A 22,965-nucleotide genomic window follows, 5' to 3' on the forward strand; every position below is an offset into this window, starting at 1 on the left:
ATATCTTAGACCTTGCATTAAATTGAAACAGGAAGGTCTCAGTTCTGGAAGTGTACCAGCCCTGTGAGGCTGAACACCTACACACATCTCCACAGGGTCTAAATCTATCTGGCCCTGGAGTTAATCAGTTTGTCCTTCCTTACACCATCAGCTCAACAGTGGAGAGGCCCTTAAAAATATGTCACTTCTCCTTAAAGTTACTTCTGAAAGGTACAAAGCATCTGACAGGTCTTTTAAAAGCGCAGCAGTGTCCGAAAGACCAAAGTGCCGTGTAGAGAAATACGAGCCAAAAATGTGCTTCAAATGCTGTTTCATTAGACTTTTCAGGATTAGGCAACAATGTGATAATCAAGTCTCCTGGCTTTTGGTTAGACAGATGCATAGTATGTTATGTTGATTTATTACAAATGTATGAGCTCAGTTAAACTATGGCAGTCATGATTTTGCTTTAAGGCACATCAATTAAGCACTCTTTCTTGGAATTGGAAGGCTTAAATCTAAATAACAAAATGAATCATCTTAAAAAAAATCATCCACATTAGCTGGAATCCTCATTTTCAGTCACTTAAACCTAATCTTCACTAAGTATAAATCAATTTATAGTCTTGCTGAAATCAATATAGCTACTCTGATTTATATCAGTAGTAAATTTGGCTTCTGAACTACAGTTTTACTGATACCCTGTTTTTCTTAAGAGATAAGTCCAATGATTGTGGTCAACAGCAACTGTCGACTTTATTTTGCTATGTGAAACATAGCTGGTATTTTTAATGCTTTTATGAAAATGTCAGTTTTGGCAAACTGCAACATGCAATGTTTAACTAGGTTGTATAGACCTTCAAATCATCTATGAGAGTGCAGTTTTCATGGAGAAAGAAAAATTAAATTCACTGGATAAAGTACAGCATTGTGGGGGTGATAGGGAATTCTAATTTCTCCATCTAGAAGTGGGGAACTTGGTATATATTTCCTGAAGTATTTTGGCTGTTTCCTATCTATGTGATCACAAACATGAGCAGCATAAAGATGTGATTTTATGCCATCTGCCGAACCATTGTGAAAAGCCCAAAAGATGCAATGGCCTGAGTCACAAAGCCACCAAGGCCACGTTAGCAGCTGAAATGCATCCAGAAAACTTGTTGGCCTTGTTCAACGTTGTGCATTCAGTTGGTTTAAAAGTGACTCCCATATTTTGAGCACTTACAACATTTTCCTTGAGCAGCTGAGAAGAGGTTGAAGCTACTCTGAAGAAGGGAAGAGCGCCTGCCTGATCTCACAGCAGCTTCTTTGCTAACGAGAAGGCTCTACCCTGCCTCCTTCCTCCCTCCTGTCACTTTCTGCCGCCTGGCTGCTCACTAAGCCTGTAATTTAAGGGAGTGCTTGGACCTTTTGCCTTTTATTCTGGACCACCTTGGAGGGCTTTGCAGCCCGGCCACTTTTCCCAGCTAAGGAGGCAGGAAGGCAGAGCCAGTGCTGAGCTCTTCCCTGAGGCACCACCAGACCTGAGAGACCTGTATCAGTGAGGAGGTGCAGGGCTGACCCTCTTACCCCGCTGCTTGGCTGAGCAGGACATGGGAACCAAGTCAGCAAAGAGCTGGCTTTACTGCTCATTAAGTGCGTTTATACGTGATATCGCAGGAGCCTTGCAGGTCTGGCTCTCAGCCTGTTGGTGTGCAAATGATTGCAACATGGTGCAGACTGTTCTGCAGCTTCTGCCTGTGTCTGCAGGCTACAGGAGATAGACAGCGAGGGAGCACCAGCCAGTTTCAAACACTGACAGCAGCAATTGTAAGAAATGCTATTGCTGCTATCAGTCCAGCTTCAGATCAAGCTGCTGCTAAGAAAGCTTTGCTTGCTAGCTTTTAATGGTGTGTCAGTTTTTGAAGTGACAAAGACCTCTGAACATTGCCTGTGCTCTTTTTTTCATCAAACCTCTCACCTTGGCCTTGCAAACTCTCCGCCCGTCCCTGGTTTCTAATATAAGCTTTTCTGATATGTAGCCTTTTTCCTGAAAAACAGCCTGTGAGTATCAGCAAAGGCTTCACTGATTTATTTACTGTGCTAGTCAGCTGTAAAACCCCACTAAACTTTTTAATCATTTTAAACCTGAACTTAAAGCTATCTATCAGCAGCTCTGTTTCCCGTGCTTCCTTTCAAAGTAAAACACAATATCCCATCAGTGCTTCCCCTTTCAAACTCAGGACGAACCGAGAGGTGCCCAGCACAGTGGCATTCTATATTCATCAGCACTTGTGCACCCCCAGAGATCTTTAAGAGCTATTTTTTACCAACTCACATATTGAAGGAAGCTGTATGAATGCCCTATTCACCCAGTCTTCTTCTTACCTTTCTTAAATAAAATATCCTCTCATAGTCACCAGTGGTACTTCATAAACTTTTCTGAAATAATATTTCAAATAGCTTGGAATTTCCTTCACATGGCAACAAAAACTCGAAAATCCTCAGGCAGTCATCATCACTGAGGATATCTGTGTTGAAGTGATGTGAAGACAAATTGCTTTTATTTTAGTGGAAGTTATGAATCACAATAAAATGCATATAGCTGTCATGTCACCACTTTGTAAGAGCATCTTCTTCTGCAGTCTGTGGTGATCTTTGTATTGAATATAGTACAAATTCTTAGATTTTTCTGGAGCAGATGAAAGCAAAAATATTTGCAAGCTCTCTGACATTTGAAAGAGGTATGAAGTAAATCTTTGGGGAGAAAGGAGTGGATCTCATCTTGGGTTAGTTCTGCAAACAAGACAGTTATCTTGAATAAAGTCCCAGAAAAGTCAAGCAGTTATGTTTTTCCCTCCATGTATCCTGTCAAATTCATCTCAACCCTTCCCATACATGAAGGTGACCTCCAGAAGCAGCATAAAAATATCTATTGTTTTGGCAAAACATTTTATATCAGTTTAGTTTTGCTGAAATAAGGGTGAATCATTTTTGCCCAGTCCTGCATTAACTCGGAAAATACTCCCTTTTTAGTAGAATGTGTTCTTTATAGTAAATATCTCAGTAAGTGACTTTTAGCATGTGTTTACAAATATTTATTAAAGCTAACATTTTGTTAAATGTACTGTACTAAATAATTTGTTAAAAGGCTGACCACTCAGAAAAAAAGACTGAGGTAGCTCTGGCTTAAATTGCCACATTCAGATTTGACTGGATGTTTATTATTTGTGTACAAACTCTGTGTTTCTAAATACAGCAAATTTCCCTTTCTTAAAAATGCATCAGAAAACTATAGTTTTAGAATGTCGTTGGTACTAATTAAGCCAAAATGCATGAATTATTAAACATGCTCATTTGCAGTGCTCATGCACTTGAAAGGTTTGCTTTTGTTAGTAATAAGGCACACACACCGCTGAAAAGAGGTAATTAGAGCATCAAAGGCAATGAACCATCCTGAAACTTCATAATGCTTTGCCCAAAAAAATTATCATTCAGCTGAATAGCAAGAAACCAAAAAATGTCTATACCATTGTGTCCAGAAAGATGAAAACCAAAGTCTTTCCAAGTAACTCCACAAATATGGCAAGAGGCTTTTAATCTTCTCAAAAATACCTTCAGAATCAATGTAGACATGGCAAAAGTGGACCCCTGTGGTTAGATTTCAAAGACTGTGTTTTTAAGTCAGAAACACATTAGTTCTTATAAATCAAAGACTTTTTTCATCCTGTGAGACCGTTTCAATCCTAGCAATGAAGAAAAAATTACATTCCCCAAATTTTTCTTTTCCAGTGACTTTAATAATCTGCTTTGTTTTATAAGCAGTTGCAGGGAAAGACGCTCCTTGCAGATAAGAAGGAGCGCTGGCACTTTTTATGATAGGAAAATGTGTACACCATATCAAATAATGAGTGCACTGTGTAAGCCATGTCAGAGATTGTGCGTTGCATATCCAGCTGTGGAGAACAAGTTATACTCTCTGGTTTCTCATTACTGCAATCCTGTTGGAACTTCGCCCCCAGACATTTAGAAAATTACAGTAAAATGACTGCATATTGTTTACACAGGTTATTGACTATGCTTTCTTATGTAGATTCAGGGAGGAAAAAAAGGTCTTTTTTACATAGCCTGAAGCTCTTAAATACACGTGAGAAATGTCTAGACAGCAGCTTGAAAACCAGCCTTCATCTCTGTAAGGTTCAACACCCATCTTTTTGATAGTCCGCGCACACCCGTCGCTCTCAAGAAGTAGCGATGTGTTAAGTTACAGCAGCGTCTCTGGGAGGCGACCGCGGGGGATTGCCAATGAGCCCTGCTCCGGCTGCTGCACCAGCTCCTTCCCATGAAGTCAAATGGAAAGAAGAAAATGAAGGAGTAGGAGGGAAATGCATGTGAAATGACCCAGCTGGTCTTAATATATCAGCAGGTGTAGTGCCGCCTGGCAGCAGCCCGTCGCGGGCAGCGTTAGGGTGACAGACATCTTCAGGAAAAGGCCCGTTGTTGTGGGGGAGAGGGATGGGGGTTCAGCACAGAAAATTGATCCTCTTCTGCTGAGGCTGAGAGACCCCTATTTCACATGGGGGGCAACCATGGGAGTGTGAGAGAAAGCCCCGCTCTCTGTCCGTGGTAGTCTCTAAACATCTCTAACAAGAGGGAAGGTGTTATTTTGGCATTGTAGTCAGTCGCAAAGTTTTCACGCCTACTGTTGCCACCTCAGAGTTGTGCTTTGCTGCCCACCTGCGCTGGGGCCCTGACAGCCATACCCCACGCCTGAGGCAATCAAACAAAGGCCCTCACCCCCTTCGTTAGTGGGCAGAAACAGGTACGTGGGGGCAGCATCACCTGCTCCTACACTCTTGTCTCTCTCCCCCACTGGGGAGGAGCAGGTAGCAATAAGGCTCCTTATTTCAGATACTGCGATGCGGCAAAAGATACAGCCACAGGGAGCAAGTGATACAAGCATTTTCTATCCAGGTTCTCTCCTCCTTGCAGCCCACTGGGAATGGTCTTTGGAGCAAACTACCCCCACAACTGCGTTTTGGAAGGACTGGGTCCAAAAGGGAAGCCAGAAGCAAAATAACTGGGGTGTAGCATGGGTGGCCATGGGATTGGGATCAAAGGAGGGAACATTCAAGGCCAGGCTGGATGAGGCTCTGAGCAACCTGATCTAGTTGAAGATGTTCCTGCTCATGGCAGGGGGATTGGGCTAAATGACCTTTAAAGGCCCCTTCAAACCCAAACTATTCTATGATTCTATGAGGCAGCGAAGCTGTTGGGCAGCATGGGGTGAGTTGGTGCCTGCCCACATCTGCCAGTTCGTCTGTCCGTATCCTGACGGACTTTAACCCAGCAGCTGGTACGTTGCTGTCTCAGCTGAAATAGGTCTCATATGCAGAATGTGTTTGGCATGAAAGGTAGTGTAGGAAAATAAGGTAAATGAGGAAAACCACAGTTCATTTTTCAAGTGGCAATCAGTATGATTATAAGCACAAACCACCCCCTCTCTCTCCAACCTTACGTAAATGTTGCCGTGGTGCATATGCGCATCTTACTCTATGGGGGTTAAACACCGTGCACTGTGCATCTCTGTTGGAGACATAGCTAGAATAAAACATATGGTGTCAGAGAGTGCCTGGGGGATTTCTATAGGAATAAACAGTGATTCTGTCCAAATGTAACTTCTCAGCAATTCTCTGTCTGTCACCTGAAACTGCGGATAGGGCAGATGCTGTTAGTCTTTTAGGTAAGATTTGCAGTGTGACTCATTTGAGAGAAAAAAAAAAAAAAGAAAAAGAACTGTTTTAATTTAGATCATTGGCAGATTTTAGCTTGGTTAGGAAAAATGAAAATGTTATGTATTGTTTTATTAGAAAGAAGTGCTTTCCTGGTCTGCTGTTTATGCTACTGGCACAGGTCAGCCTTAATTTCTACTGCCGTAAATAGCTCATGTAGATGCAGGTGTAGTAGTGCCAAGAGTCTTCTACTTTAAACATTCAGGATTTGTCCCACCAGTAAATGAGACTATGGTTTTGTTATCAGCCATAAAAAAGAAGCTGTATACTGCAGAGGTCTGTAAAGAAGGGGAAATACTGCTCTTGAATGTGCCTGTAATAGTGGGGGAAGGGGGAGTTTCATATATATGTTAGGCTACACCACCAAATATTTTTAGAAGGGAATGTCATTATGTGCCTGATTGACCTTCATTTTTTTGAAGTCACTTTATGAATGCCTAACAGGCAGGGCTAGAATAAATAAGCCATTCTGCTTTCTATAGCAGGTCTAATACATGTACAGATGTCAGGAAGGTAACCCTCACCCCTGCCTCATTCCAGAGAGCAGGTCCAAGGCACATCTTTGAACTCAGTAGCTTTGCAAAGGCAAATCCTCTGGACTGAGCAGGCTGCCGTCGCCAGGCTCACATAGAAATGCCCAGGAACCAGGGGAAATAATGAAGAAGAGGTTTCCTTGATGATACAGAACAGAAAGGACGGTTGATGTAAGAGCTAGGGTGCCAGCCCCAAAGCATTTTCTTGCCAAAAAACAGCAGCATACTGATGGCCATAGTGGTAGAAGATCCTTAGTGATTTAAACACGATGATGGATGGCAGGTAAATGTTGTTATATTAGGACAAGAATGCTTTTTTGCTTTATCCAGAAATCTCTTTAAAACTTTATCCCTAATACTCATGCATCCATTTCAAATAATTCAGTCGTTCTACTCTAGATTGGGGGTTATTAATCATTTAATCATTTAAAATGGAAAATAGAAACTGGAAATCTACCAAGCCTCCACATTTTCCAAGTTTTGACAAATGAAAATCAATGTTTTTTCTTTTAGGATTTTGATAAAAACTTACTGATCTTTTCGGTTTATCTTCTCCGTGCTGTGAGCACATGTAAAACACATCACACTTCTCATTCTATTATGAAAACAAATACTAATAGTGAATTCTTAGGGATCTGCCCAAAAGGAGTTTGTTGACCCATTATCCTTGGTTCGGTAAGATTGCAGTGTAGTAAATGGCTGACAAACAATACACCAGTTATAAACACTGCAGCTGGATTGAATACAGATACTCTGCCTTGGTGGCAAAATTCACCAGCTTGGCTCCCCCAGCCAGCGGGTGAGCATAACACAGCATGTGACCGTAAGTAAGGACCTTTTTTTCACTTTTGCCTCCCCAGGTGATCTCATGCATTTGCCACCCTACCTTAGGATGGACTTTTTATTGAACCGTGGCGTGCAGGGCACGAGCAGAGACCTGGGTTTGGGGCAAGCCTGCTTAGAGCCGCAGAAAAGCCGAACCTTGAAGCGTCCCACCGTCCTGGAGCCGATCCCCATGGAGACGTCCTCCACGAGAGAAGTACAGTCTTGGCAACCTGGTGCTGTGGCGACGTTACCTCAGCGAGAAGGAGCTGAGCTGGGACAGGCAGCAAAAATGAGCAGCTCCCAAGAATCCCTGCTGGACTCCCGGGGCCACTTGAAAGGAAACAATCCCTACGCAAAATCTTACACCCTGGTATAACAAAAAGAGCATGGCTGGACAGTGGCTGTAAATATTTACACTGAAAAAATCCAATGAAAGCTACCTTTTTTTTATTGAATTCCAATATTTATAATTAAAGAAGAAGATTGCCAAAATATTTGACAAAAAAATAATAATATGAACGACAGACAGTGCAAAGACTCTCTTGCTTTTTTTCTGTCTGAGTGTGAGCTTCATCTGACTGGACATCTGAATTTTTGGGTAAAAGAGTCCAGTTTTCTGATCTTCACAAACGTTTGTGTTTTTACTGATTTTCTACGAAGTGCATGGAAACTTAACTAAAACATTTTAACTGGAAGTTCCATCAGACTAGATTTAAAAGGGAAAAAAAAACCACACAAAAAAAAATCACCCTATTTGTGAATTCAACAGAAACATTGATTTGAAAAAAGAAAAAGTCTTTTGTCATGTTTGCACTTTTTTTTTTTAATTTAGAAAATGGGTCCTTGATTGTTCTTTTTTGTTGTCAATTAGGAAGAGTGATGTCAGTGGAGTAAGGGCATTGATTTGTTTTTGATTTTTTTTTAATATTAATTTAATGAGACACTCTTTGCATTTTGTCTATGCGAAATAAAAGGGTCTTCTGCCTTTATTTGTGATGTCTGCTTCCGTTGCCTCCTGCTGTACTTGGTTTTCCTAAAGTGTAATAGCCGTGCCAATACCATACTCTGAACAATATCTTCTTGAACCTTGGGCAGAAAAGAAAAGCAGGGGCCATATCTTTGGGAAAAAAAAAAAAGGGGTTGTCTTACCCACAGCTTTTTTGCTACCACGGGGCAGAAAGCCAGAACAGCGCAAGTCCCGAGTGCTCTGAATCAAACTCACCCGGGACTCTCTGCACTCGCCTTATCTGCCACTGGGAGGCTTTCGTTTGGCTTCAGTATTTCTTGGATCAGGAGAAATGTGTTGATGTTACTTTACTTACTGCCTAGGAATGGATCTTTAGTCCATTTGAGCACAGTACTCACAGAAATTAGTTGCTTACATAAGGACTGAGGAAAGAAAAAAACCCATTTTTTTCCGTAAGATTGAGAAAGGAGAGGAAAAAGTTGTTCTGGGTCTAAGATCAATGTGGCTTTCTTTAGAGTAAAAAATCTTTTTACGGAGGAGCTGTCAGCTGGTATTACTTTGTTGCATCTTTGATTACACGAGAAGTAATATTGCTGGGTTTATACCAAGCATAAATGATTGAGTACCACAGTCAGTGGGTTTAATACAACAGCCTTCAAACTGCCTGGCTAAGTGTCTTGTATGTGTCCTGCCCACCTTGGTGCGCCCTGACCAGGAGAACATGGTGCAGAACATCCCGGGCTGGCGCTGATGCAAACATGCTGTTCAGCAGTGGCTGGAAACGTTAACTGGGGTCTGAAAGCAATTCAAATCGGTAAGTTTGAGCAGGTTGAGGAACCCCTGTAATTTCCCTGGCTGGTGACAGCGTGGGCACTGCTAGTGCAAATATTTCTGCACCATGCTCAATTCAACTTGTTTTAAAATAGAAAAATGTAGTTATGTATAATTACTATTATTAATGTAATTATGTTGCTATAAGGGCATTGAGTTAGCGAAGTACTTAAGTCTCTTGAAATGAATCAAGTTGTACTTTCATCCTTAGTTCTGTCAAGCCCAAGTGCTAAAGATCTGGAAAGTCCTACAGAAGAAGCTCAACGAAGACATCCTTGAGGTATGTACTTCTTACAGACCTACGGAGAAGTGCTGAGATGTCACTCAGATAAAGAACCATTTGCCATCTAGTCTGACTATTTGACCAATATGATGATAAACACATGAGAAAAGAAAGAAAAGAAAACAAAAACAAACAAAAAACCCCACATAACTTTTGCCTCTGTAAAAAATAAAGCAAAGTCGAAAATTAAGAATTATCTATTAAGTATTTCCAAAAAGAATGAACAAACTGTGTTAAAAAAAAAATAAAATTGTTCATTTGCTTTGGGTTTTTTATCGTATAGAAATATTTTCCTCATACAAAACTCATGTAAGCATGCAGAGAGAAATTTCTTCTACTATTTCCCATTGAAAAACTCCACAGAAATCTTAATTTTTATGTCATTTTTGGGCAACCCAGTTATTTTTGTTTCCCACAAGACTCTTTGCAGCGTGGTCAGCTTGAGCTGGATGGGGCACTAGCACTGCATTTACAAATGAAAATGTATTTTTTCAGTAGCATTGAGAACTTTTATGTCTCAGGCCGCTTCCATCTTCCATTCAAGCTTCCTTCTTGTCCTCTGAAAAAAAGACAAAAAGCTTTTGGGCAAAATCAAGGCTTCATCCATTTGTTCCCATGGCTGTTGGCTTCTCTCAAGCACACTGATGTATGTCCCACAGCAGCACTCCCCACCACAACTTTCCTTCAGTGACAAACAAGAACAAGTCTGAGATGGAGAAAGGAAATATTCACATTTTAAGCTCCTGGTGACTGCTGATAGTAGAAATATTCCAACATCTCCCTAAATCTACATTTGCCTGACAATCTGGAAAGCGCAAACTGTCCTTAACAGGGCTTCCTCCTCATCTGTATTTGGTATGCCTGGTAATATTCATCCTCCTTATGAAGATGCCTTTGGGGGCCCCATATTCAAAGAAATTCGTGGCAAGTCTCCTGCTGGTTAAAATCAGAGTGGAAATGGGCCGCTGCTCAGCACACGGAGGCTCAGACCTGCAGAGTGCCTGGCTCCATGCCCTAGATCCAGCCAGTTCTTCAGCATGCAAAACTATAAACATGTGTACGGTGCCCTCAGCTTGGGGGTTTTCTTCTAATTTTCCAAACAGCACTGGAGCTGTAGAGGTAGTTAAACATGTAACAGAAGCTTTAAGGAAATTCCTGTCCTACTGTCATCTAGCTAAGGTTTGGAGGTAGAAGTAATCTCTTTTTTTCAGATCAATACATCTGGGAGCAGTCAAGTCCCTGCAGGTTTGTAGGATGAAGATAAAACACGCTGATAAGTCCCTGCCAGCATCACTGTAAATGCTTGACTGTAAAAGAACCGTCAAAATCCATGGATCCTATAGGCCTGCATCCCAATGTGTGATATAATTCCCACGTTGCACTAAATGCCCTCTTGGAAAATATTCATGCAAGTGAAAAAAAAAACCAAAAACCAAAACCAACAACAACAACATTTGGCACCAGCATGTGATCTCAAAAGATACTCCTTAAAGTACCATAACATCTAGGGATAGAGCAAGCACACCTTGCACAGAACTGCAGCTTCATCTTAGTCCTGAGGGTGATAGGAGACTACTTCAAAAAATGAATTTAAGAGCCGAAGTTCTTCTCTGTCTTCTGTCTACTAAAAATCACACCTCCATAGAGAGACTCATTCTTTTTCATATTATACCTTTCCCCATGCCCCAACCTCAGCTAACCCTTTAATGATTCACAGATAGTAATTAACTCTGCCTTTTGTCTCAAATGAGTTAGCAACTCCCTCACTTCTGCCTTTTCTAAGAACCCTTTTATCCTTCTTTATGCCATTACCATTTTGCTTAAATTGCCTGATTAACACAATTACATTAAACTCAGTACAGTTTTTCCCTCTTCTTGTTTTTAGGTTGGAGCTTACTTTTCCTATTCAGAACCAAAGGAATTTTGACTCTTTAAAAGTTTTCTTTTGGTCGATTATTTTCTTAAGCAGGTGAGCTCCACAGCAGTGCTACCATAGCTAAAAGGAGTTAGGAGTTATAAGCAAGGTGAGGTATCATTACAACAAATAACATAGTTGAAACACAAACAAAAGCAACCCTGGGCTACTCTTTGGGACAACTGAGAGTCCAGAGGAGTGTGTACAACCGAGTTTCCCACTTTCTCAGGCAGCTGGGGGGATGATACCCATCCCAGACTGGCAGGTGGGTGGATGACAATAGGTCTCTACCTCAATCCTTGAGTTAAGTAATTTGAGGTGTCTTCAGACTTTGACTCCCTGGATAGACAGGTATGTTTGAAGTGAATTTTTTCAGTTGGTTGGGCTTGGGTTTGGTTTTTTTTTTGGTGGGTGGTTTTTTGGTTTTGATTTGTTTTTGTTTTCTGAAGACATGAACAGTGAAGAGGTGGAATAAAGGAAGCAGCTAGAATGACAATTTCCTCCAGCACATCTTTTTCCTGAGTAGGCTGAAAAGTTCTCCCAGAGAAGGGAGCTCTCTTTTAAAATAAAGGAAAAATAAAATGAAAAAAAAAAAAAAGCATACAGTTTGGACAGCCTATTCGTTGTTTTAGTGTTAGTCAGGTTATTTTAGGTCACAGCAGTTGCTTAATGGGCTATCGTGGTTAACTATGAGGCACTCGATTAGGGAAAAGAGAGTGCTTTTCACCATCAGTTTTCTCTGGGTCTGCCTGAGACTCCCAAGGGGAACCTCAGCATCTCCCCAGAAAGAAAATGCCTACGTAGGAATTTCACAGCCCAGCATACACAGCTAACACTGCTGGGAGGTCACACAGTGCCCTTCCTTGGGATTTTTTGTACTTTCTGAAAGTTTTTTCACTTTTTCACTTTTTTCACAATGAATATTACTCTCCTTTGTTTCAGGATTTCACAGCAGGAAGGTACTAGAATTGACTCAAAAAAGGATCTGTAGCTATTTACAGGGTTTTCAAGGGCCCTGTAAACTTCCCAGCAGGTCTACAGCATGGAAGCATTTGGTACACTGGCTCCGTACCCCACAGCAACCTCCTCCTGGCTCTGCTTTAAGTGTCTTTGCCCTCTGAGTTGAATGATTTTCCCCCCTGCAGGCACCCACTGAAGGTGTTCAGCGCTTTTCAGGCCTCACAGTATGTAAGGGGACAAGTGACAGGGACCAGAGGAGGGCCACCAAGATGATCAGAGGGCTGGAACAGCTCTCCTATGAGGACAGGCTGAGAGAGCTGGGGCTGTTCAGCCTGGAGAAGAGAAGGCTCCAGGGACACCTTATTGTGGCCTTTCAGTACTTAAAAGGGGCCCATAAGAAAGACGGGGACAGACTTTTTAACAGGGCCTATTATGAGAAGGCAAGGGGTAACAGTTTTAAATTAAAGGAGAGGAGATTCAGACCAGATGCGAGAAAGAATTTTTTTACAATGCGGGTGGTGAAACACTGGCCCAGGTTGCCCAGAGAGGTGGTAGATGCCCCATCCCTGGAGACATTCCAGGCCAGGCTGGACGGGGCTCTGAGCAACCTGATCTGTTTGCAGATGTCCCTGCTCATGGCAGGGGGGATGGACTAGATGAGCTTTGAAGGTCTCTTCCAACCCAAACTATTCTATGATTCTGCGATTCTGCAACCCTGAGCACAGAGTTGGCTGGACACAACCAGGGTGAGAAAGGGCAGCTTTCCTGCCTTTTGGAGCAACGGTTTGAGCTTAAAATGAGGATCCATCTCTGGGATGTGCTTGTCAGGAGGAAGCCTGCTGCAGGTATTTGTTCTGATGCTGCTGGATGAGAAATAAACACATGCAATTTCTAGCCAGTTACTTTTTAATTGCTTTTGGGTTTGTGGTTTGGTTTTTCTTTGTTTCTTTGTTTTTAATGGGAAATACATACACATATAAGATCTCAAAATGTCTGGGACCAAGTGTGAAAGAAACCGATCTTGGCCTTGCCCATGGAAGAGTAATGCCAAAACCAATTTCTCAGATTACTGAAACAAACAAACAAAAAGCTTTGAGATAAATTGTGAATGTTACTGGTTTTACATTGAAACTGCCAAGTTTTCATTCTCTGAGTTTGTCAGAAAGCATAAAACACCCCACCTCACCCTGACCCAGTTCAAACCTTTGGACTCTTTTATTTAATTGAAAGCAAGTAAGACAGGCATTTCATAAAAGGACATCATGTAACCATAAGATAGTAGAGAAATCCACAACACAATGCAAAAACAAGGTGAAAAACCTTGAGAAATGCACTCACTAAGGAAACTTTTCATCAAAACTGTAACATACAGTAATATGATTTTGGAATATTGCTCGAGTTAAGCTACCTCTTTGCACCTAAAGTTTTTCCAACATGCTTTTTTAACTGTTCCAGTCTGGATGGGATAACAAAATTAGCCTGATTCAACAGTCTGCTAGAGAAAGCAGGGGTTTCAGTGCTAGTTTTATTATAATGGAGGCCCAGGTAGGCATGGGGAGGGAAGGGAACATTGCAACCAAGGGCTTGGAAATAACAAGCACATATTGAAACATGCATTGTGATAGATCTTCCACCAGCTAGAGCCTGGCTATTGATTATCCTGCAGCTTTTCCCTAAAGAAAGCACATGAGGTTCACAGAGAGCATGAAAATCCCCTCTCCTCCCACCCCTTTGCAGGCTACGTCTTTTTGTCCTGGCCTGCCTGTGATTTTCAGAGGCTTTTGAGGTTGCAGAAGCTCGAGGCAGCTGCCTCTGGGTCCCAGGGAACATCTTCCTCTTCTCTTCATCTCTGCTGGTAGCATCTCCAGCATCTCTCACCTTCTCTCATGCTGTGGTTCCCACATTGCCCCAACCACCTCTGCTGCCCCACACTGAGTTCTCGCACCCCTGCAGCATATGCTGCTTCCTGGGGTGGCCACCACCCTGCTCCTATAAAGCCAGAAAAGTGGAACCAGGGGCTCCCCTGTGTCCAAGGCAGGTCCTAGTGCACACCATTCCCAAACATCTCAGAGACTCAAGGATGGAGAGCTCAGCTCTGATGGATGAGGCTCAGTCCAGAGGCTTCAAAACAAACAGCCATCCTGCCCTTGGTGCCTGCCTGGCCAAAGGCTGCAGCTCCCAGCCCTCCCAGGGGGCTCACATCGCCCCCATCCTAAGAAGAGAGCTCCTGTTACACTGGACAGGATAAACAGGCTGGTAGCATTAAGGATCTCACCTCTGTTCCCAGGTGGAGACAGGTCTGCTGGAGCCCATCCTTGTCTTTGCACACAGCAGGCCGGTGCCTGATGTCTGATTGTCATCTCCTATCTGTCTGGGCAGCCAGGGACTCACAGGAAAATGGGAGCTCATTGGGAATATGTTGGATTTAAATAACATTATCCCAAAAGTGTGAGGCAGGGATACTTCTGCTCATGAAGAAATGCATTGGAGAGCTGTAGGGCTCTGCTCTGTACCAGCATCTGCACCTCTGTGTAATTACTTCAACATTAGTAATAGTAAGATTATATACTTCCATAAGGAAATTTAAATTGAATGTAACCTAAATCAATCTGAACTTTAAAACACTGAGCTCATACCACCTGTCTTTCCTATAGGACAAATTATATTTAGCTCCAAGGTCAGGAGCAAAGGGAAAGCTTAATTAAAGTTGATGGCAGACTACACAATCATACCTGAACTTACCTACAAACAGATTAAGAACCAAAACCCATCTATTTTATTCTGCTATTCTTGCCTGGAATCTAATAAGATTTTCTTTTAAAATGGCAACAGCTTCAGCTGCATTTCATCTTACATGTACGGAAATGAATGGATACCTTGGCAAGCTGCTCTCCACCAACCACAAAAGCTCATTCATTAGTCTCTGACATGTTGGTCCATAGCTCTTTGCACTTCTAATTAAATCATCATCCTTGAAAGTGAACCCTTTAGAGTATTTATAAGCAGAATCACCTCAGGTGGAGGAGCCATGAACCAAAGCAATAGGCAACACAACTGATGAGCTGATGTTAAAAATACCTCTGCAGTTTTCCTGTCATTTCAAAGAGAGCTGAGACAAACTCAAGAGAGAGGGTGAAGCTGCTTTCAGGGTAGACTTTTTTTGAGGAATACTTGGGATTTTGCAGCTAAAAAAGAGTAGATATGACCGCCTGATTGTCCATTTGCTCAGGTGGGTGGCTTGCATCTTGCAGGGCATGTCTGGGACTTAGGCTGTTCTTCACTGATATGGGCCAGGAGTAGCTGCACCTCGTTTGCAAGGCCAAAGAGAGGGGGTTGGTGTACTGGGAACAGGTGGGATTGCAGGTTATTTCTGGTCAATCTGGCATTACAGAGCCAGCTGCCACCTGTGCTGTGAGTAGATTATCTGTGATTACAGCATGTAGACACACATGCAGGCACCCACAAGCATACTCACCTTTCGTCATCTGCACAGAGAATGTCGAGATCAACGTGAAAGATATCACCACAACCTTTTCACTAACCTTGCATTGCACTTGGTGGAAGGGGGTGGGGAAAGATGCTACAGCACCAGGAGACCACAGCAATCAGTCACTTCCAGTCACATCACTCTCAAGTGTCTGTCTTAGCTGTGCACAGACGCACAGGCAGGTGTTAACTATTTATGGTCCATTAGCAAATACTGTCCTATCCAGGAGACAATGGCTCCTGGTAATTTTTATAACCTCAGACTTTATTCTTTGCTCCTCACATCAAGAATCTGATCTTAATCCATTCAGCACAAGAATACAAGTCAGAGACTTTTAGGGGCAGATGCTGAGGTCAAGTTGAAGGGTGTCATATACACCAACTAGGACTAGAAGAGAAAAAAAAAAAAAAGATTGGATGAAGTCCGAGTGCTAGAAAGTGCTCTGCATCAACCTTAAAAGTACAGAAAGTCCACGATCCTCTTTTGCAGCTGCGAACCACTTTCCAGGCACTCATCCACAGAGGAGGTCCCCGGGAGATGTATTCAGTGCCATCCCATCCCCTCCTAACAGCACAGCAAAACCACATCCATTTGCATAGGCACCCAGAGCAGACATGGCAACGCTCGGTGTTTGCTTCCTCAGGAGCACGTAGAAAGCTTTATGCCAAAGCTGACAATGTCAAGAAGAATAAATTTGTCCAAAAGACTACTGCTATTAATTATTATTATTATTCAATAGATTTGTTTCAGCGTAGCCTTACGATTAGGGTTCTCACTGGAAAAGACCTCTCGATGGACCCAAAATTTTCATGACAGTCTCTCACTTCCAGTAACATCCAGCATAAAACCAGCCTGGTCTCCTGCCAGTTCAATCAGTTGTCCCTAGATAAACGAGAGTTACCTGAGTCTGAGGCTGTGAGGCCAACAAACCATATACTAACAGGCCTTGACATCCCATGGCATCCACCTGTTGGTAGTCTCTTCCTCCTGGATTCAGGGTCTAGTAGAGTTTTGTGAGGATTCAGCTTCTAGGTGGGAGCTTTGAGAGTCTGTTCCCAACACCAGCGCAGAGCCCCACACTTTGGATGACCTTGGCAGCTTCCTTCAGTTTCCTGGAAGCAGCCCAAGCCACCCTCTACAGCCACAGCAAGCTGGAAACAGAAAGGAAACATTTGGATTTCTTTTTTTTTCCTTATAAAATAATGACAACTTTCAGAATTTCCATTCTGAAGCTACACATTTCTCTCCTCTGCCTTGGGAGGGAAATGAAAGCATTTCCATCACTCACATTATCTGAAGAATGGAAAGCAGTTTTAGCCACATCCAATGATTATCACATTGATGTTTTCTCTTTACAGTGCTGTCTGAAAAACAGAGCAGTCAGGACAAGGCTGAACAAGGACTGGGGCTCAGCAGGCTTGATGAAATTAGCCACTACTGAGCCCAGGGTGAAAACAACTTGCCTAGCGCTTCAGTGAGGGTTGCCATGCAGAAGTTCTTTAGCTGCGTGTGCTGGGCCTGAAGAAGGCTTGAAATTTTGCCCTGCAAATTCACGATTGCTGAACAGACCAGGCAGCTGAACCAGCAGAGCATTCAGCTGGTGCTGACATGTTTTAACTTATCAGAGAGCTCAATCCAGGGCATATCCCAACCCCTGGAGCAACTTCCAAACACACTAACAAAAAGCACAGGTGCTGAAGGAGAATAGCATGTTACCTGTATGGGAAACAATTTCCAGCACCTGAGCTCTGAAACAGTCTTTAGAGCTCAGTAAAGAAGCCAAAAACATTAGCTTGGACCACATGAGAAAAGAGCAAGTCTTACCCATTTACCTAGCAATATATTGACTTGTTTCTGGAATGGTTCAGTAACAGAAACTAATCTCCAAAGTCTGCATAGTCCCAGTAAAACGCACAGAAAAAATCTTCCTTATTTCTATGGTCACTAAGTTCGAAAGTCTTCAGTAGCAGTTTAGGAGTGGTCCACTTGGATAAAAAAATGACAGAGACCAAGAGCTAAAACCTTGGCAAAATTTGCCATAACTTTAAATTCTCCAAGGCTTGCCATGTAGACAAAGTTATGCACAGCTGATGTCTGAGTCAAAGTGATGCTTTACAGTACAGTTTCTACCTTTTGCAGTTTTAATAAAAATCAAAAACTTCAGCATTTAATAACAGTTGTATTGTCAAATATTATTGTGGCTCTGACAGTGACATGATGTCGCCTCAAAGATGGCAGAATTTGAGGCTGGCTGTCTCTGAGCTTTTCATTTAACCTTATTCACACTGAGAAGATAGGACTCTCCCCTCTGAACAGGGTACAGCACCATTTCTAGTTGGAGGTATATCAGGAGCTGTATATCTCACGAGGGGAAAGCTTCTGGTATGGTCTTTTGTTGGCACTTCTACAGTAGTTATGAGGAGCGCAACTGAATGAGTCAGAAGCTCGACTGCCTTATCTGCCCCTGTCATACCTATCAGGAAGGGAAGGCTGCAGGGATCAGTTGCTTTCTTCAAGGTCATTCTGCAGACACAAGACTTGAGCCTTCATTTGATTTTGCACAGGGTTTGATTCTGCTCAACCAAGCTTGGTGGCAGGTTGCCCAGAGAAACTGTGGTGTTTCCATCCTTGGAGGTACTCTGAATTTGAGCAGACAAGCCCTGAGTCACTTGAGCTACGCTGGCCCTGCTCTCAGCAGAGGAGGGATAATCCCTGAGGTCTCCTTTGGAATAAATTACTCTGTGATTTCAAACCAGAATTTCCTGTGGGAGCAGAATTGCACCCGGAGTGCCTCAGCTGTAAGGACCTGATTTCCTCTTCGTATTCAATAGCAAAGCACTGAAGTTTTTCTCTCCTGACCCCTGGGAAGGAGTCAAATACTTCAGCCTTTGAAAAAGAAATCCCTTTTCCCTGGTTCTTTGGTTGCACACCTTGCTGGGGGTCATGAAGAAACTTCCGGCTTTAGGCTTAACATGTGCTTCTATCCACCAACCTACCAAGTTTCACCTCAGCTTTGCATATATATAATGCTATAAATATTTTCCAAATACGGTCACAACGTGAGTTCCCAAAAATCAGGTGAAAGTTTGGCCCCCATCTCCCTATACCTCAGTTCATTGTGGAAAAGGGTGCAGGTAGTTGCTACTTCATCTCACCATGACCTCGTGCAAACTCAGAAATGTTCGTGGAGCACTTGGATGCTGGCAACATCATTCATGAAATGAAATTAGAATCACGAAATCTCCAGGGAGCCAATTAATAATTTTATGTTCAGTTCAGCCTCCAAACAGTGAATTCAAAATAAAATACAGGTAGCATAAAAGAAATTAAGGAGTAATTTCCCATTCATAGAAATAGGACTGGGTTGGGGGGTGGGGATCATATGGGCTTTGAAGTCAAAACCTGTGTCATAACACATTTCATCACAGAGGAGCAAGTACCATTAGTACTGCAGGGGTATCTAATTCGGGCAACTTCAGATGGTTGGCTTTGCAACCTAGTTATTTTTTTTATGTGCTTATAGTGTGCAGAAACTTTCTGATGTTTTTATAACCAATGACCTTGTTGGAAAAGAGCATCTCTGGTGTTTTAATGACTTTCAGATAACTTTTATAGCTGATGTTTTCAACCAGCAGAGTACTCTTGGGTCCAAACCTAAATATATTCTATCTGAAGAAGTGTCAATTTAAAAATTTAAAAAAAAAAAAAAAAAAAAAAAAGGATGTCAATCACATCTCAACATTCCCCAGAGTGCTTGAAAATATCAGCTGAATCAATATATATATACATTTGTTTAATAAATAAATAAATAAAATACTTATAGCAAAGTATGTTACTCTGGAGAAAAAGTCAAAAAGTTGACTGATTTAGAAAAAAAAAAATTTTCCTATACTTTTAGCAAAAGTTTGCATTTATCCCCCCATTTCCTAATACAGTGTTTACTAGATGATTTCCACAGACATTATTTTCCTTATGCAGGTAATTTCTTATGCTGTCTGAATATGTCCAGAACGTCACTAGTTCTTTTTTACTCTAAGACACTTCTATTCCAACAGTCTTCATTCTCAAAATAATATTTTCATATATATAGAAAATATCCCAGGATTTTCACAAAGAGTATTGTACACATCAGAAGACGTCAGATATGATCTTAATTCTTCAAACAGTTGAGCAATCCCCTTAAAATAAGATTCGAAGGACAAACAAAGATATTTCTTTGACACGTGCATACAAAACACTTTCCAGTTGCAAATGAAAACTGGATTTATGGTACACTTCTATCATTAAAAAATGGCCATGCTGTTAGCTGACAAGATTGTAACAGGTTTTGCCATCTGTCATGCTCCTGAAATGGTAGTGAGGACAGTGATGCAAACCTGCTCCTGGTGGGACCCGCTGTTATTTCTCTGGGTTGTGTTTGAGTTGTTTGTCCTATCACAATCCCAAATAGTTATAATGTCCCTTCTGGGGACTCTCCAGGAGCAGTGACTGATGTGCTCCCAAGGTCAGGTACCACGACAGAGCAGCAGGACCGCGGGCTGCAATGGTGAAGTCATTGGAGACTGAAAACGCTGCTGCAGGCTGGTACATGCACATGGTTCTGTGCTGGGTTGGGGGCATATTTTTTTTATTTAAATACACATACATTTTAAAGGTTATGATCTTTTCTGACATTTCCATTTCTCTTTTCTTGCTGGTGGTGGTTCAGCTGACAAATTTAAGCCAAAGTGTAATACAAATAACTGCTTACTGAGGTCCTTTGTTTCCTCTTATTGGCTGCCTCTGAGACCTGGGTAGTCTACATGTGGCTGATCATAAGCACTTCTGAATGCTGAATTTGACCTCGGTCAACCCAGACAACATCTGTCAGATGGCAAAAAGCAGCTCCTGACTGACAAGTAGAAGAGTAGTATGACTATAAAAATGAGGGTGTTAGGTACAGCTTTTGAAGCTATTTGATCATATATCACACAAGAATACCCCATGAGACTAATCCTAATTGACACTAATTTCCATGTTTTATGAAACCTTTTTTAATTATCATTACACTTTTGGGGGACTGTTCAGAGCTTGTCTGTCCTAAAGTTAACTTCCAAAGATGCCATAGCTTCTTCAAGAAGGCTTTCACCAAGCATCTCCTGGGGAAAGAGATCCCTACACTGCTATGTCCCCATGTCCCTTCCCCGAGTCCCATGCTACTGGCCACAACCACATCCCCAGCTACTAAAATTGAATACCACTCCTTTTCCAGCTGATGACATTATATGGATCTGCACTACTAATAAAACTGGTCTCTCCTTTTTTTTTTTTTTTCTTTTTTTCCTATTTTCTTTTTGGAGGGGGCACGTGGGAGGGTGGGGATCTACCTACAGATACGTACATGGTTTCTCATCTCTATGTATGGCACACACTGTTTAAGTTACAGGCACCTATGTATGTACACACACTTAAATTAACATATGCTTGTAATATAACCACCATGTCTTCGATTCAAATGCAGGTATTAGGTAATATATTGCTTTATACATAAATATAGTTGAGGTAAAGCATACGGGGAGTAACTTTTGTGAGACCAAAGGCAGGAAAACCAGACATGGTTTCAGGCCGATGGGTTCTTTTTCAGGTTATTTACATGGCTTACGTACCACAAACTTGTCTTTCTTCCCTTTTTTATACCAGCTACTCTAACAAATAGGTGCATCCTTCCCTGCAAACCTTGCTTCACCTCGTAGCCTTAGCCCACCACAGCTGCAACAAGGCTGGTGTTAGCTGAACACAAACCGCTGCTTTCTCAGAGTTTTCTCATGGACACATCATTCAGCCAAGGCAAAAAAACAGCCCCTGTTTCCTAACCGTGGAAAACTACTGTTATTTTTCTGGTTTGTGTTTGGATTTTTTGTCCTATCATGATCCCAAACGCCGCAATGCGTAACACAGCTCCTCTCTTTGGTGAGTACATGGGGGCTTGAGGCCTGCTGCTGTGCGTGCTGATTGAGGGGAGAAGGCTTAATTAAATCTGTCCATCAGCAGGTGAAAGGCTTCCCTTTCTTCTTTATAATGGGAAGATACACAGGTAATTGCCTTTTTGATTTATCACCTCCTGTATCAGGGCTGCTGGCACAAGGCATGGAGGTGCTGTACTCTGGGTGTCAGGAGGAAAAGGGGAGGGAGGATATGGAGGATTTTCTCCAGCAGCCCGGTTTGGAGGGCCATCTGGACAGCAGCCTGGGAGCAATCCATCACCCCTGTGAGATGAAGCTGAGAAGCCAAATGTCTTTTTTCTTCTGTAAGAGCTAGCTAAAAGTAAACCAGATTCTGCTGCAATGAATTATTAACGGGAGTTCATTTAGCATCACCGTGATCTGGCTTAAGTACAGACAGGCCAAAGTGGTTTCCCAAATCTTATTGACTTCCCTAAGTGTCCTAGTAGAGGACAAAAATGTGAGTTTGTCAGCAGAAATAGCTGCTGGAGCAAACCTAACACAAAGCAAAATGAACCCTGGAGAAGGAAAATAACAGTTAAATGGGAGTTCCTGGTGCAAAAAAACCATTGCAATGTTTTAGTTTTAAGTGGCTCAATAAAGAAAAATGTGCTCTGACAGCCCTCTGATATACCAACGTCTGTGGGGCATAAAGGTTTCTATTTGGGACCATGTATGTGTTCTAAAAATAAGGTAAAAATGTACATAAGGGACCACATAGATATGTGTGCATAGCCAACCACCATAGGTCATCTCTGCGCTCCAGGGTCAGGAGTCCTTTGCCCCTCTTCTGCCCTGGTCAGTATTTCAATGAACCATGTTTCACCATCTGTCTTAAGAGCTGACTGAGCAATAATGTGCGTGGTGGGGTTCACTTGGGCTGCTACACAGCAGCTGGAGAACATCAAGCACGCTATTCATGCGTTTCAGGATAAATAAGTTCAACAGCCCAGGGATTTTGAGTATTCATCAATCGTTTCATTACAGACTAAGGGAAACACACAGAATACAGCGTTTTATTTATGTTGCAAGCTAAAAAGACAACAGATGAAAATATGAGAAGGCAACAAAGAAAGACAGCAGAAGTTAACAAACCAGTCCCGCAAACATTGCACCAGTTTTTCTCAGTTCTTCCAGCAGAATTTTTATTCTCTCCAATCGTTCCTCTGTGCAATGCTGTGTAATTCAATTTCTCACAGCCTCATTAGCTTTGTCAGCAAGGCTTTTAACTTCTAGTTTTAGCAACCACGAGTCCCAGATCACCAAGCAAAACGAGGGTATGCCTAAAGCCCAGGCTGTGAAGTTCAGTCTCCAAGGCAAAGCTCCCATTAATTCAGCATGGCCAGTACTTTTTGTAATGGATCTCCCGTAAACATGTACGGGTAGCACACACTCTTAAGTGCTTTGTTACATGGATGATGTAGAAATACTCC

General features: G+C 42.2%; 1 protein-coding gene across 2 annotated transcripts in view; it reads left to right on the forward strand.

Annotated features, from left to right (window-relative positions):
* Nucleotides 1-7,484, forward strand: part of DSCAM (DS cell adhesion molecule) — a 400,267-nt gene extending 392,783 nt beyond the window's left edge. Inside the window, exon 33 of one of the 2 annotated variants that reach the window (XM_065635636.1) lies at nt 7,206-7,484. In XM_065635636.1, coding sequence (XP_065491708.1) covers nt 7,206-7,484 — 279 coding nt within the window. Of the gene's footprint in view, nt 1-7,143 lie in introns of both variants that reach the window. The other variant, XM_065635626.1, reaches the window with a different exon arrangement.
* The last annotated feature ends 15,481 nt before the right edge of the window (nt 7,485-22,965 follow it).

The sequence above is a fragment of the Caloenas nicobarica genome, chromosome 1 (genome assembly GCF_036013445.1).
Source record: "Caloenas nicobarica isolate bCalNic1 chromosome 1, bCalNic1.hap1, whole genome shotgun sequence".
NCBI classification, from domain to species: Eukaryota; Metazoa; Chordata; class Aves; order Columbiformes; family Columbidae; genus Caloenas; species Caloenas nicobarica.